Below are 17,218 nucleotides of genomic sequence, written 5' to 3'. Positions count from 1 at the left end.
ACATAGCCAACATAACATGTGCCTACTTAAAAATTTTAATAACTTAAATAACAACAAAATATATTCTGAACAATATTGTTTAACAGAAAATGCTCAACGAAAATGTTGCAAACGTTGCGCCGCCGCATTTTTAATTAGTGAGTTGACTCAAAACGGAAAATTAAAACTTTTACCGGTTTCAGCAAAATAACTGGTTTTCGAGGAAAATAATGACAGCGCTGACGGATATCATAAACTTTAAAGTTCATTAAGCGGCATTCTTAATGACAATCCGAAATGTCTAGAGTTGGATGTTCCAATTTTGAATTAACAGAATTTATTTCACGAAAGCAGATTCGAATATTTTATTTGAATTGCTGACTATTATTCCACGAATCTCAGTTTAAATGTATTTCTAGGAATTCTTCTACATAATTGCTTTTAAATCGATGGGATAATTTTATTAAAATATAACGTAGTAGTCTTACTTATTCAATAATATGTATTTACCTTGATAGGCGTATTAAATCCATAATCCCCGCTACTAATATTATAAAACCGGAAGTGACTATGTCTGTGTGTCTGTTTCCTCCTCACGCTTATACTGCTGAACCGATTAAGAAACAATTTGGTATGGAGTAGTGTTTATTACGGAAATCGTCGTTTTACGCAGACGATGACGCGGGTAGAAGCAAGTTCTTCTTCCTCGCGTTATCCCGGCATTTTGCCACGGCTCATGGGAGCCTGGGGTCCGCTTGACAACTAATCCCAAGAATTGGCGTAGGCTCTAGTTTTTACGAAAGCGACTGCTATCTGACCTTCCAACCCAGAGGGGAAACTAGGCCTTATTGGGATTAGTCCGGTTTCCTCATGATGTTTTCCTTCACCGAAAAGCAACTGGTAAATATCAAATGATATTTCGTACATAAGTTCCGAAAAACTCATTAGTACGAGCCGGGGTTTGAACCCGCGACCTCCGGATTGAATGTTGCACGCTCTTACCGCTAGGCCACCAGCGCTCGCGGGTAGAAGCAAGTTAATACCAGATAAATGACATTATTCTACGGATACGTTGATTAATTACTAAGCTCTAAAATATGAATTCAATATTCTTGTTTTAGTTAGGAAACTTTAAACAAGACACCTACAATATTACAATGGTAGAGATAAATTCTCATTTCTATGTTTGCTTATAATTTACAAGAAAAGGCGGAAAAAAGACATTGACTTTGTGATTTATTTAGCGGATTACTAATTTACAAGTTTAGACTTCACTTCATTTGCGCAAAACTTTCGTTTTTAGTTAAGTAGCTATTATAAAACCAATACTGTCTATGGTATAATTATTGTAAATGGTAAAATGATAGTGTACTTAAAATGTGTATGATCCATAGTTTTGTGTTTGCGTTAGTAAGGTCAATGTAGGTAATTCCGTCATAGGGACTATTCCGTCTACTAGCGTTTTTCTCGAACAACGAACAAAATTGATAATTTCACCGACCAAGCAGCGATTGCTTTTAGTTTCAGCAATCAAAAGCAAATGGTTTTGTTTCCTACGATTGAAAAGCAAAGAAATATACGCTCGTGGACGAAATAGACCCTATGACGGAAATAGCCATATTGACCTTAATTACTGGTAATAATATGATAGTGTAATTACTTAAAATGTGTATAATATACGTATATACGTCCCACTGCTGGGCACATGCCTCCTCTCATGCGCGAGAGGGCTTCATATACACCTTTGAATTTCTTCGCAGATGTATGCAGGTTTCCTCACGATGTTTTCCTTCACCGAAAAGCTAGTGGTAAATATCAAATGATATTTCGTACTTAAGTTCCGAAAAACTCATCGGTACGAGCCAGGATTTGAACCCGCGAAATGTGTATTATTATTATTAATTCTTTATTTCAGATAATAATTTATCCATAGAATTGTTAGTTTGGCTTATGATATGATAATTACTTAACTACTACTACATTAAATAACTATTATATTGACCCAAAATTTCAAGAAGGTGCAATCCACCCTCTCTGCTATGACCTTAAGTATAGTATTAAGTATACTATTAAGTGTGTATGATTCATAATTTTATTTTTGCGTTAGTAAACAAATAAAATATTGATTTAAACTTTCACGATTATTACACATTATTAAACAGACAGACAGACACCCCTACAGAGTGACATCGCTAGTGCGCAAAACGTTCAAGCGGATAAACAAGACCAAGTGCGGGTAGTTCGAAAAACTCGCGCGGTTAGATGATGCTGATGTCAACTTAAGCCAGTCTTCTCCGAGACCACGGGGACAACGCCGTCCTCGAAACGTCGGAGGTAAATCTTAAAAATTTAGATACGCGATTAAGTCCCGTTGTACAATTTAATAATAAATAAAATATTATTTGATGTTGTACCTATACAAAATTAAAAACAGCGGTACTTCCATAACTTGCTCGCCAATTTCCAATAGTTGCATCGAGTTATGAAATAAGGTTCTCTGTATGCACAACTTTGACGTCTTACGGCGAAACAATAACAGTAAATAACGTTGAACGTTTACGTCTCGCTTAGAAAAATGTTGGAAGTCGGTTACAAAGTATAGTTTGTTTAAAATTGTATCTTTAGCGGAGCAATTTTTCTCTGCCACAGAAATGGCATGGCACAAAACTCTTCTTTTTTTTAGCCCTTTTCAATCTTTAAGATGTAGGCCTCCTTCAATTTTTGCCATTCTGTACTATTTTGTGCTCTTTGCACCCATTTTGATCCAGCCGTTCTCTTGATGTCGTCATACCAACGCATTTTTGGTTTTCCTGCTGGGCGTCACTCTCCCCATGGTCTCCACTCTACCAGCCTCTTACACCACGAGCCGTCTTTACGGGCCACATGTCCAGCCCACTCCCACTTCAGTTTCGCCATTCGTCTGGTTACATCAGTGACTATGCTATGTTCCCGAAGCCACTTGTTTGTTTTCCTGTCCCTAAGTGAGATGGCACAAAACATTGCGGCCCAAAGAATATGTAATTTTCTGGATGCAACGGGCATTAGTAATGAACTTTAAAGGGCCGTCGCAATAGATCAATGCCTGGTCGATGCGACACTCAAAGGACCATAACACCCCAATAATAATATGGAAAAGACATACAAATAATAATAATAAATAATAATAAGGCTCTTTCTTGCACTTCTTATAAATAGGCTTGTGTTGCACATCACGTAGGTACCTACATTGTTTTTGAAGTGAAAACTTCTTTCGCGGCGCTGGGCACTTTTTGAGGTGGGGAAAAAATGATAAACTCGAGATAGCGTAAGGCGATCACGTGACCGTAAGGCGATCACGTGACCGTAAGGTTTAGATGGTCACTCATTTAGATGGCATTTAAATCAATAAAGAAAAACTCAATGACATTACATGAAAAAGGTTCTAATCTTGTACGGGCTGAAATACGAGGATCTCACAGTTACATTCTAACTTTATATCGCTCAAATAATATAATTCAATAAAGCTACATCTTGATGAAATCGCTAATAAAAGTGAACTCTAGTACTGGTGAATAAAACTCAAAATATCATGACCAAATATATTTAGATGCGAGGTCTGCAAGGTAACTTTACAATTTCTATTCGAATTTTAAACAATTAACGCTACAAATTTGAATTTCGAATTTTAAACAAGCTCACTGACCAGCAATTTCGAAACTAAAGTTTTTCAATAGAAAGGAGGATGGGTCAATTATACATAGTGCTGCAGATATTTTGGACTAGTCATTGAGTTTTCACTTCTGTCGGTACTCCCGGAGTGCAACCCGTTGTTTTTTTTTTGTTATTAATTTTCAGGTCGCATTTTTTGAGGATACAATGCAGACCTCAGCGGGAATAGGATTTTCAGCCTCGAGATTGGCCGCCAATTCCCTATTTTCCGACCTTAATAGCAATCATGTAATGTAATAGGTATAATAAGGTCAATGTGGCTAATTCCGTCATAGGGACTATTCCGTCCACGAGTGTATGTGTTTCCTTTGATTTTCAATCGGCTAAGTCTGGCAATACAGCGGGGAAACGGAGCAAGCGTCCTGGGGACGATGCCCCCAGATGCATATATCGAAGGAAAAAAAAAACATTTGCTTTTGATTGCTGAAACTAAAAGCAATCGCTGCTTTATTGGTGAATTTATCAATTTTATTCGTTGTTAGAGAAAAATACTAATGGACTGAATAGTCCATATGACGGAATTAGCCACATTGATCTTACCATATTTTTCAATATCAGGCCATCTCATTTAGATTAACGCCAATCAATATTTTAGTTTGAGAATGACACAGATATTGGCATTCATTTAAATAATATAATTTAAGTGCTATAATTATAACACTATAACATTGTAAATTCAAAATTACATAATAAATTACAAATACTGATAGGTACCTCTGGGAACGATACATTGTTCTTGCGTATACAAACATACAGTGTACACCTAATTGTATCTATGCATTAATAATAGCTCTAATAATGTATGCAGGGCGAAGCTAAACCTAAAGCGGGCTGATAATTATAATTCAGGCTGAAATTGTTGCGTAACATTTGCCGTAAATCATACCTTAGCCTATCGGGGCGGCATTATATACCGCGGCCAAAACCTGATACCTATTCAGCTTTAGCACCTTTAGGTACTTACTTTAGTTACAGTAACCCAACCGAAGCGCTGGTGGCTTAGCGGTAAGAGCGTGCGACTTTCAATCCGGGGTCGCTGGCTCCATACCAATGCGTTTTTCGTAACTTATGTACGAAATATCACCATGTATTTACCAGCCGCTTTTCGGTGAAGGAAAACTTCGTGAGGAAACCGGACTAATCCCAATAAGGCCTAGTTTACCCTCTGGGTTGGAAGGTCAGATGGCAGTCACTTTCGTAAAAGCTAGTGCGTACGTAAATTTTTGGGATTAGTTGCCAAGCGGACCCCAGGCTCCCGTGAGCCGTGGCAAAAAGCCGGGACGACGCGAGGAAAATGATGATTTCTTCTCTGTTTACCATAAGTATTGAACTTTCAATGTAATGATTCAGATTATCATTAGTCATAACTCTGAAACCGTTAACTTTTCAGGATTTTTGCAATACTATCCTGTAGATAGGTTAGGTTTGGTTTATTTTATGACAATCCTGAAAAGTAACGCGTTTCTGAGAAAGACAAGATATTTATTCATAAACAATGCCAATTGTGTTTTAATACATACAGTAGAAGCATAACATTAAATAAATTCATGAAATACAATGTCCATTTAACTAAAACAAAAAAAAAAACATTAATAAAATAAAGGAAAGAATTTGCCATTATAAATATACCGAAGATAAAAATATAAAAAAAATAGATAAAGTCAAGAGTGCAATTAAAATTTAACCAATAAAGCATTAATAAAAATAAAAGGAAAGAATTTGTAATTTCAAAAAACCGGCCAAGTGCGAGTCGGACATGCGCACGGAGGGATCCGCACCATCAACAAAAAATACAGCAAAACAAGCAAAAAAACGGTCACCCATCCAAGTACTGACCCCGCCCGACGTTGCTTAACTTCGGTCAAAAATCACGTTTGTTGTATGGGAGCCCCATTTAAATCTTTATTTTATTCTATTTTTAGTATTTGTTGTTATAGCGGCAACAGAAGTACATCATCTGTGAAAATTTCAACTGTCTAGTTATCACGGTTCGTGAGATACAGCCTGGTGACAGACGGACGGACGGACGGACGGACGGACGGACAGCGGAGTCTTAGTAATAGGGTCCCGTTTTTACCCTTTGGGTACGGAACCCTAAAAATCGTCAATATTATATAAACATTTGTCGAGCAAGTATTTTTTTAACCTACAGCTAAAGATCTCATGATTAACGAGTCCCTTCAGCTCGATTGGCATCTTGTTAAATAGTCGCACGGCTTGAACTCTGGTAGTATGCTCTACTACCACAAGATGGGGTGATTGGGGTGTAATAATAATAGGAGTAATATTTTTTGTCCTAGATTTTAATCTTAAAGCCATTTGCTCATCCGATTCGAAGCGATATCTATGCTTGATTGCATCCGTCAATAGGACTAAAATATAAAGGGCGGGGACTGTTAGTATCTCCAACTTTTTAAAATGCTCTCTACAGCTATCCCATGATGGAATTCGAACGATCGATTCAAACAATACATTATGCCTTAAAACTTTATGGGAAACAATAGATTTCCCCATTTTGGACGGATGAGCGGACTACAATGCGGTATTAATAAGGTCGTTTTTACCCATAGTTGTACAAAAGTTTTCAAAACGTTACTTTGAACTCATTTAAAACACATCAAACTGAAGAGCGCCAACCAGCACGTTCGGTAATTTCAATGAACATAGAAACGACAAAATTACTCCTTTTATTTTCAATTTGCAGCGGCTTAACGTTGCCAATGACTTTTTTTTTACAATTCTTGCACGAATTGCACAATTTAAGATGGCTGCTGTTGACTGTATGGGGTTCGTATGAAGGAAAGGCCGAGGTTCTAACACGAAGATGTATTTCGGAAAAACACAATTACAAAAAAATGTCGCGAGAGCGTATGTGCGTAGGCTCGCGGCCAGCAGCGGACTGCCCCGCGGTGCATAGTAACAAGTTGCATTAGATATGCTACAAACAAATATAAACCTTAATACTAAGGAGTTAAAAGCTAATTTAACATGACTATGATTTTTCATAAGTAAAACATAACTAGGTACAGATATAACGAGCGCATCGCCAACACTCCCCACCCCAGTGCTGTCTCAGCACTAATTAACTAAAGAGATAGGTGCGATGCGTGCCGTAGACCGACGCCAAGTCCCAGTCTTGGTCTTCACCTCCACCAACCTTATGCGCCCGTCCTTACCGGCGAACACCTGAGTGACCAAACCTCTTGGCCACATGTTGCGAGGAGAGTTCGGGTCCACAACAAGAACCAGGTCGCCCACCTGCAGCGGCTTACTTTCCTCGTGCCATTTCCTTCTTGGTATGAGGTCGGGAAGGATCTCCTTCATCCACCTCTGCCAGAACATATCGGTTAGCCGCTGAGCTGTACGCCAATGTTTTCGCAGGTACAGGTCAGAGCCGTCAAAAGAACCGATAGTGGGCAGATTTGACGACGTGCCAAGAAGGAAATGGTTCGGTGTGAGTGATTCCACACCTCCATTTTCCACAGAGACGTGCATCAAGGGACGACTGTTCACTATATTCTCTACTTCCGCCATAAGCGTGCTTAGAACTTCGTCCCGTGGTGCACGCTCATTTAAAACTACTTTTAGAGACGTTTTAACGCTACGAATTAGCCTCTCCCACGCCCCACCCCAATGGAGCGGGAGGGATAAAAGTCCACTCCATACCTTTGTTGGCACCGTAGCTTTTCAGCTCTTCGGCGTTCAGTTCCTGCATCGATCGCTGCAGCTCAGTGCAGGCACCACGCAGGTTTGTCCCGTTATCGGAGAACAGGTGTGATGGCCAGCCACGCCTGGCCGCCATCCGACGCAGCGACATTATCAGCGAGTCCGAAGTCAGAGAGGAGACTAGCTCAATGTGGATCGCGCGCACCGTCAGGCAAGTATACAAAACTCCATACCTTTTCTCGCGTCGTCGTCCCACGACGACCTCCATCGGTCCGAACAGGTCTAAACCGCAGTATGAGAATGCGCGCTGATGGTGCGCCATTCGTGCCCTCGGTAAGTTCCCCATTCGCGGAATACGCGGTTGACACTTACGAATTCTGCACAGCATACAGGATGATGCTACGAACTTCACGGTTGGTCTTAGACGTAAGATCCAGAACCGTTGTTTTACCTCATTAACTATGGTTTCTTGGTTCCCGTGCGCCAGCCTCACGTGATAATCTCGGACGATCAACTTACTCACCTGATGCCGACCATCGAGTATCACCGGCCTCTTAACATCAATAGGTACGTCTGTTACAGCATCGATGCGGCCGCTCGCCCGCAGCAGACCATGTTCGTCCAACACCGGTGACAGAGAGAGCAATCTACTAGAGCGGTGCAATGGCTTACCATTTTTAATAGTGGCGATATCTTCGCCGAAGGACTCCGCCTGTGCGTGCTGTATAAGCAATCTTTCAGCTCGTTCCATAGTACCGCAGTCGACTTGACTCTGAGTACCTTTGCATCTGTCGATAAACGCTAGTACCGTAGCTGTGGCCCGCTTCAAGCGCAACCAAGAAGAAAACCGCAATGGGTCCGGTACAGCCAGTCCAATTGAACCGTCGTGTACGACAGCAACACATTCAGGCGACACGGCGTCTGACTGTGACAAAATCACATCTTTTGGCCATAAGGATACGTCTTCATATAAAAAATTCGGACCCGCGAACCATTTATCTAGTTGAGCATGATCGAAAGTCTCCCGCGTAGCTAAATCCGCTACATTTAGCTTTGTAGGTATATAATTCCACTCGTCTACGCGGGATAACTCATCAATCTCGCCCAACCGGTTCGCTTCGAACGTTTTATATGAGCGCGTATTGTTACGCACCCAGTGCAACACAGTTGAACTGTCGCACCAGAAGTAACGCCGCTCGGGAACTATCTTGTGCTCCTTACCTATTGTATTAGCCAGCCTTGCGGCTAATAGTGCAGGTACTGTCAATGGTTTCACAGGCATAACTTTACATTTACTGGCAATAAAGGCAACTTTAATGCAACCATTTATCTCCCAACGCCAATAAGCAACAGTACACATAGCCCGAGTACTACTATCACAAAACACATGCAATTGTAAGTTATTATAACCTACCTTTGCCGTACGCGTAGCGCTTGTAGCTTCTGCTACGGATTCGTAGACCTTCGTAGCGCATGACGTAGGCGCACCGTTGCCAGGCGCGATCGTCGATAGCGGCAACGTCGCGCTCGGGGTACCAGCAGATGCTCCGCTCGGGTGATCTGCCGTCTCGCTTACTCGCACAGATGGAGACTCGACATCTCCGTGGTTGTGATTGCGAATAGCTGACTGATAGCACCTTGGTATACGTATGTCGCTAATTACCTTAAGTAGGTCAATCCATTTTCGCCACTTGTTGTAAATAGCATCCGGAATGTAATCATTCCATTCTACATTTAATCGCCAGGTATCCTGCAGCATAATACGTCCCTGAATGGTGAAAGGAGATAAGAATCCTAAGATATCGAAAATCGACATTATTACCCTAAGCATAAGACGCTTTGTAGGACGCTCATCACCGTTGACAATACTTTCGGGAATCCGTTTTAATGATAAGTCGAAAGTTAACTTATCATCGACTGGATACCATATTAGCCCGAGAGTACGCTCACCTTGTTGCTGCTGATCGACTTTAAACCTTACGGCCGCTGTACCTAAGGTTTGATTTGGCAGACTATTTAAAACTGAGACACTGTTGCTAGTCCAGTTTCTCATCTCGAAACCGCCGGCACTGTGAATTGAATTTATATTTCTTACCATTTGGATGGCCGAGGCTTCGTCTGCAAAACTGTCTATGTAGTCATCTACGTAATGCGAATTACATATCGCATCGACAGCTTCCGGCATAGTTGACTCGAACCGTCGCGCGTTCAAGTTTTTGATAAACTGACTAACAAACGGACTGCAATTAGCCCCAAACGGCAGTGATGTCATTACATACGTTTTTAGTTGGTCAGTAGGCTTGTCCCTCCATAGGAACCTTAAAGCGTGTTGATCTTCGGCTCGAATCTTAATCCTTAAAAACATATCTTTGATGTCACCGGTTACTCCAATCTTGTTTTCCCTAAAGCGTAACATAATACCAAATAGTGATGACAGCAAATCGGGACCTGTTAATAAGAAATCGTTTAAACATAAGCCGTTTACCTTATTTGCCGAGTCGAAGACCAAACGCAGACGTTTTTTGTTGACGTTATCTACTCCAAAATGAGCGAGATACCATGTTTTGGGCCTCACCTGAGTATCCGACAGCTCAGATGCGTAATCATTTTGAAGTAAATGAGTCACGCGCTCCCGATACCTATCAGCAAAACCAGAGTCCTTGATCATTTTATTTTCGATACCTTTCATCCTTTTAAGAGCGCTAGGATACGAGTCAGGCATGGATGGGTGGTCCTCCTTCCACGGCAGGCCGACGTGCCAGCGGCCGGCGCGCAGCTCCGCGGACTGCTGCAGCTGCGCCACCGCGCGCGCGTCCTGCGCGTTCCGCCGCGGCGCGGACGCCACGCCCATCGTGTCCACCTTGAATGACAGCCGGACCTCCTCGTGGATCTGCCTTAACAGATCGATACCCTCTGAGGTATCCGTCGTGTGCTCCGACTCTGAAATAAAAAGGTTAGACTCGACCTGCGTGGGCGGGCGGACGCCCTGCGGCACGCACACCTTCCCATGAGCGCACCAACCCAAGGGAGTGAGGCTGGCATAACCCTCGTTATTTTTACCTTCTCTAATCTGTAAAGGCATCATTAAATGATAGTTATCTTGACCTATTAAAATCTCAGGTTTTGAATCGGAAGTACATAATTTACCTTTAATATCTTTTAAGTGAGCAAAGTTGGCACATTTTAAAAGTGATAGACTTTGTAACGGTACACTCAAATCGTCTACACTACGCGCCCTTACATTATGCACCTTATTGTCTATACCCGTAATGTTCACATTCACAATGGTAGATTCGCGTACTAATTCGCTGCCGACAAATGCACCTTGTGTGCAAAACGTGCTAGTACGTCCAGTTAATCCCGCGCGCCGCGCTAATTTCGAACTTATTAAACTAACCGAAGAACCACCGTCCAATAAAGCCGTAGTCGAAAATACACCGTTAGGTCCATTAACGCTGATACGTACAACTTTCAGCAACACCCTTTTATCACTTGCGTTAATATGCGTCAAAGTCTCAGGAACCGATTTGGATTCGAGGTCTTGCTGCACTGACGCACTCGTAGTAGGACATGTTGTAGAACTCGAAGGGCCCGATGATGATGATGACGCAAGCGGTACCTCGATCTTGTTTACCGTGTAGTGCAGAAGTCGATGATGTGCTTCGCCACAATCGTCCTTATCGCAAGCAGGCGCAAGGCACGATTCTCGTTCGTGTTTGGATAATAGGCATTTATAACATAGGCCGTTTTTTCTAACGAATTGCCACCTTACTTTGCGCAGCGCTCGTTTGAATTGTTTACAATCAGTTATCTTGTGAACAGATGTTCGGCAAAAAAGGCATTTCTTATCACTTCCTTCGCCGTGCACTAATATTGTGTGGTTACGTGTGTTGTTACTGTCTTGAGTTTTATGTTTGTAACTCTCACTTTTTGTGGCAATATAGGTACTTGCAGTGGTTGAAATCTTGACTGCCTCGTCGTTAAGAAAGTCAGACATGATGACCAATCTAGGTTTTTTACCATCTTTGATTAAATTAAAGCTGTAATCTGACCACTTCGATATTAGTACTGTCGGCAGCTTAGATAAAATAATGGAAACTATGTTTACCCCCTGTAGGTGCTCCTCTTGACCGACTGCTCGTACTGCTTCCACGTAGTTTTGAACTTTTAACGCGAACGTAATAATGTCTTTGTGGTAATCTTGGTGTAATGGTTGAAGCTTTTTAATGTCGTACAATATGCGGGAAATGATACACTCGGAGTTACCATATCGTAGTTCCAACGCCGAGATGACTTTCTCAGGTGACGTGGCACTTATAAACAAAGCGTTGACTGCATCCTTAGCGGCTCCGCGCAAACATTTTCTAAGCCTCCAAAGGTTCTCCTTATCGGTGAATTTACATAGCTCAGTGGACTCGTAATATGCTTGTTTAAACTGCAACCATTCTAAATAATCGCCAGAGAACTCGGGGAGATCTTTTGGCGTGCTGAGTCGACTGAGTAAGCTGGTATTCGGTGCACTGGCAGTGGAGATGTTCTTCACAGCATCGGCCATAACTTGTATCGCATTGTTGAGTGCCATGACGGTGCCGTCGGGCGGCGGCAGCGGAGCGGGCGGCACGGGCGCCGGGGCTGGCGCGGGCGTGGCGGCGCGTGGCGCTGGGCCGGGTACGGGCAGCATATGTGGCATTTGCTGATGCAACTCACCCATGTTAATTATTCCATTATCGGGGGCTGGCTGCAGATCGTCTTGCGGTTCCAAGTTGCTCTGATTATCCACCCAATTTGCGACGTGACTTCGAGAATAGCTCCTTCGACTTACTTGTGAACCGTACTCTTGTTCCTCGTCGTCCAGCTCTGCTAATTGAGCATCCAGAGTCTTATCGATGATCTCCATCTGTATGGCAGCTTTTTGTTTTGCGGCTTCTAATAAAAGTTGCTTCTTCTTTGCTGTTCTAGAAGCCGATGAAGTTCTTGAGCCCTTGCTGCTAGAAGCTTTGCTGGCATACGAAGCAGAAGTATGAAGCATTTTCTTGCGCAATTCTGCCGCGGTTGGTTCAGACTTCACGCTACCCTCCGTTGTTTTTATGATAACTAAATCTTTCGGAACACTTGAAGCTGGCTTAATATCTTCCAACCTGGCTGTAGAACTATGACCATAAGGTGCTTCACTCGGCTGGCCCGTTTGAGACATCCTTTGTTCTTCTTCTAGAAGCCTCCTTAATTGTTCTGCACGGCGCGCTTTCGACCTACGCGTTTCGATCGTGGTCGGAGTGCGGTACATGGATCCGGTTCGAAGGACCACTTTGTTGACTGTATGGGGTTCGTATGAAGGAAAGGCCGAGGTTCTAACACGAAGATGTATTTCGGAAAAACACAATTACAAAAAAATGTCGCGAGAGCGTATGTGCGTAGGCTCGCGGCCAGCAGCGGACTGCCCCGCGGTGCATAGTAACAAGTTGCATTAGATATGCTACAAACAAATATAAACCTTAATACTAAGGAGTTAAAAGCTAATTTAACATGACTATGATTTTTCATAAGTAAAACATAACTAGGTACAGATATAACGAGCGCATCGCCAACAGCTGCAGTCCAAATATTGGTAAGAAATGAGAGTGAGTTCAGTGAAATAACTTAAATTAGATAATTGACAAACAACTGAGTTTTATCTGAATTTAATTAAGTGTTATGCTAAAGGATGTCTTTATCATAAATCATAATACAAAAATAATTAAGGCAAAGTGGTAGGTATTTCAATATTGTGGAACTATTTTGAACATAGGTAGCCTACGGTCGAATGATGATGATCTATTTGAAAAAGTAAGTATATTTTTGGATTTTAATACTTTTTGGACTCTAATCAGTATTAATATTTTATTATTTCAATTTCAAACCACTTTCCGTTGATAAAATTTGGTCTACGGTTTAGCATTAATAATATTTCGTCCAAAACCGGGACGCCCCTTTTCAGGTAATTGTAGTGGCCCGGCCACCATAAATAAAGTCTGCCTTTAATAATAATACCGATAGAGCCTTGAATGTAAATTGCTTTCAGACAAAAGGTTACAAAGGATTTAACCACATCCTTTACGTAACTAAGATAAAAACGATTAATACGCCGTGTTTTTTTTATTTCCGTTAATTTCAAGGGTGCATTCTTGAGCTTAAATCAAGTAACTTCAAATAAAAAATCAAAGATACAACCCAAATTAAAAGAAATAATCGTAATTTTAATCAACTAAAATTGCCTTTTTTGAAATTAAAACTTGTCACATGTAGCCCCCATTATATGACTATAAAAATCTATAATCACCTTCCAAACTCTATCAAGGATCTGGAAAATCTAAGTCAATTTACAAAACAGCTGAAACTGTTTTTAATTAGTGGATGTTTTTATAATATTAAAGAATTTTTTGATCAAGCCAGTAAATGAAAATATTACCGTGCTTTGTTTATGTAAGGAAAAATGTAATAATGCTATGAAATGATCATGTGTGAATGTATGTATAATATGAATTTAATGAAATGTGTACAAATTGTAATCAAATCACCTACTTGTAGCTCTCTTATATTGCTGTGCCCTTGCAGGGTGTCACATGTATACCTTTATGTTCCATTCCATCCATGTTTGTAATGTGATATGCAATAAAGTATTCTATTCTATTCTATTCTATTCTAACTTTCTCAAAGACACGCGATATTCTAATTAACTCTCCCTTTCGGAGATAATCAATCATTATTTTTTTCCTATAAGGCCTCTACAAGCGTGTACACTTGCCTTAGGGCCGGTTTACATATTGATTACATTTGCTACTAAACTTAAGTACAATCTCGGTCGATCGATGTTCGAAATGATAGGATTTTTTTTTTAATTAAATAGGTACCTACTTATGTCGTTTAGTTCTCTTAAACGTACTTACTTAACCATACCCCGAAGTTAACGGAATTCAATAAAAACACGGTGATAATGAAAATAAGAAGCGCTGGTGGCCTAGCGGTAAGAGCGTGCGATTTGCAATCCGGAGGTCGCGGGTTCGAACCCCGGCTCGTACCAATGAGTTTTTCGGAACTTATGTACGAAATATCATTTGATATTTACCAGTCGCTGTTCGCTGAAGGAAAACATCGTGAGGAAACCGGACTAATACCAATACGGGCCTAGTTTACCCTCTGGGTTGGAAGGTCAGATGGCAGTCGCTTTCGTAAAAACTAGTGCCCACGCTAATTACTGGGATTAGTTGCCAAACGGACCCCAGGCTCTCATGAGCCGTGGCAAAATGCCGGGACAACGCGAGGAAGATGATGATGATAATGAAAATTAGAGGGAGAGAGAGATACATTTTGTTTAACAAGAAATACATATAAAGTTTGAAAGAAAGTTGCAACAAAAATAGTTAGATTTATATTTTACAGTAAGTACATAATATGGTACTTTCCCGCACTAGTGCGGAAATAAGGGTGCTTCCGTGCCTATGTCGAAAATTAAAACGCTGTACAATACACGTGCGAATAGGTAATTCGCAGATCGTGTCGAATTGGCTTTCCCTTATCATAGAGAAAAAAATACATAGAGTGCTCACTCCATCCATACATCAGTTTTAGTACCAAAAAGACTATTAGCATCTAGCATCGAGTAGCGGAACTATCAGTACTGCTACTTGACAATAGATGTAGCACCGACCGGAAAGTCTTATGCTGTTGAGATAAGACTTTCCGGTCGGTCCTACATCTATTGTTAAGAAGCAGTACTGATAGTTCCGCTACTCGATGCTAGATGTAGACACTGAAATTAATAGTCTGAACTGATGTATGGAGGGAGCACTCTATGTATTTTTTTCTCTATGCCCTTATCTATATGTGAAAATTGAATACCTATTACGAATAGTCCGAATTCAATATGAACAATATTCTCATAATAAAAACATTACATATTTACAAAGCATACTGTGAAATTGTGAATCGCATTTTTTCTATTTAGATTAGCGTGGTATTGTACGTTTTATCAATAGGATAGAAACCTGAACCTACCTTTAAGTACACCCTCAAACTTAGGATGAAAGCTTTTAACGCTAGAAAAAGTGTAGGCATTTCATCATTATTTTATACGTAAGAGTCAAGAGATGTTCCACTTTAAGGCTCAAATAACAAACCTTTTCATGTTCAGAACGACTTAACTGAATCAAGATTATTAATTAACTGCTTTTCTGCCCGAGTAATATTCTGTAAAATAAACACTGAGTCATCTAGTCCGCATTTGTCACTAGCAAAGGCTACCTACCAGCAAATAGGTCCTTTCAAGACCGTTATGAAAAAGGCACGAAATTAACTACTCCTCACTACTTAGGTACAAAATGGCTACCGCATACAACGGGGTCTTTTATCCTGCCGCCTCAAAAGCTTCGCCCACCTGAAAGGTTCATTTTCTGAAACCGGTGGCGACACGTTGAAAGACCTAAAATAAGCGATGCCGACGTTCCAACTGATAACTTTTGAAACTTCTTATCATTTTCAACACCTTCATTTTAAAACTATCTATGCTTCTTAGATAATAAAGTCCAATTTTGAATGTACCGTCGTTAAGAGCTGCTAGATTAAGGAAGTGATGAGTTAAGGTTTTCTTTAATGCAGTCTGCTTTACAAATTCTTTCCGCGTAAGAAAGTTTTGCAAATGATATGGAGATAAGAGTTATTAATTGCTTGGAACACGGTAATATTATTAAGAGGTTTTTTCTGTTCAATTCAATTCCGCAGCAGCTGCAAAACGGCAGCATTACTGCAGCGCGACATTACTGCCCTCTGCATGACTGCCGCAAATGTCAAAATTGATGTCGCTGCCCGGTAAATCTGTTCTTTTTTTTTGATGTTTCTATCGCTCAAAGTAATTAAGTATGCAACTAACAGGCCAATATGAACGTACACTGATTTCAGAATAACATTTTAAATGACGTCATACAGTAATCGTGCATTTCGTTCGTACAGTCAAGTGTAAAAATATGGGTGCACAAATCACCTCAAAAATATTCCCCTTAGCTCTTATGTCAGCGAATTAAGAACTATATATTTTTGAGGAAGTTGTCTACACCGATATTTTCACACTTATCTGTACTTCTCCGTGCAATTATTCGTGCAAGCGAGATGCAGGATATCTAAATGACATAATTCTGATATCATTCTTATATCAGTGTACATTCGAATTGGCCTATAAAATTTTTCCTCCAGGCCTCGCGCCGGCCCCGCGAGGCCAGAACAATAAATTAGTGCGATAACCACACGCTCGCGCTATCAGATAATTGTTTCCGAACTCCACTGCCTCTATTTGAATATTTAGATGTTACTGAGGAAAAGGGTGAGTGTGGCATTTTCTTGGCAATTGTATGGGTTGCCTCTACGATTGATATAAGAATCGTTTTATTTGGAACTAGCGACCCGCCCCGGCTTCGCACGGGTTAACAAATTATTCATAAACCTTCCTCTTGAATCACTCTATCTATTTAAAAAAGCGGCCAAATGCGAGTCGGACTCGCCCATGAAGGGTTCCGTATTTAGGCGATTTATGACGTATTAAAAAAAAACTACTTACTAGATCTCGTTCAAACCAATTTTCGGTGGAAGTTTACATGGTAATGTACATCATATATTTTTTTTAGTTTTATCATTCTGTTATTTTAGAAGTTACGGGGGGGGGGGGGGACACACATTTTACCACTTTGGAAGTGTCTCTCGCGCAAACTATTTAGTTTAGAAAAAAATGATATTAGAAACCTCAATATCATTTTGAAGACCTATCCATAGATACCCCACACGTATGGGTTTGATGAAAAAATAATTTTTGAGTTTCAGTTCGAAGTATGGGGAACCCCAA

General features: G+C 40.8%; 1 protein-coding gene across 1 annotated transcript; it reads right to left on the bottom strand.

Moving 5' to 3' along the window:
- Positions 1-7,288: 7,288 nt before the first annotated feature.
- LOC134656000 (uncharacterized) lies at positions 7,289-9,682 on the bottom strand. Its single transcript, XM_063511517.1, has one exon. It carries the CDS (start codon positions 9,623-9,625, stop codon positions 7,289-7,291), a length of 2,337 nt encoding a protein of 778 aa, XP_063367587.1. The 5' UTR covers positions 9,626-9,682.
- Positions 9,683-17,218: the final 7,536 nt, after the last annotated feature.

This window comes from Cydia amplana, chromosome 17 (genome assembly GCF_948474715.1).
Source record: "Cydia amplana chromosome 17, ilCydAmpl1.1, whole genome shotgun sequence".
NCBI lineage: Eukaryota > Metazoa > Arthropoda > Insecta > Lepidoptera > Tortricidae > Cydia > Cydia amplana.
The sequence above is the reverse complement of the archived record's forward strand: the minus strand, read 5'-3'. Positions and strand labels throughout refer to the sequence as shown.

Bases quoted from the DNA above. Each gene is read 5' to 3' on its own strand.
- LOC134656000 (XM_063511517.1), bottom strand. From the start codon at position 9,625: ATGACATCACTGCCGTTTGGGGCTAATTGCAGTCCGTTTGTTAGTCAG.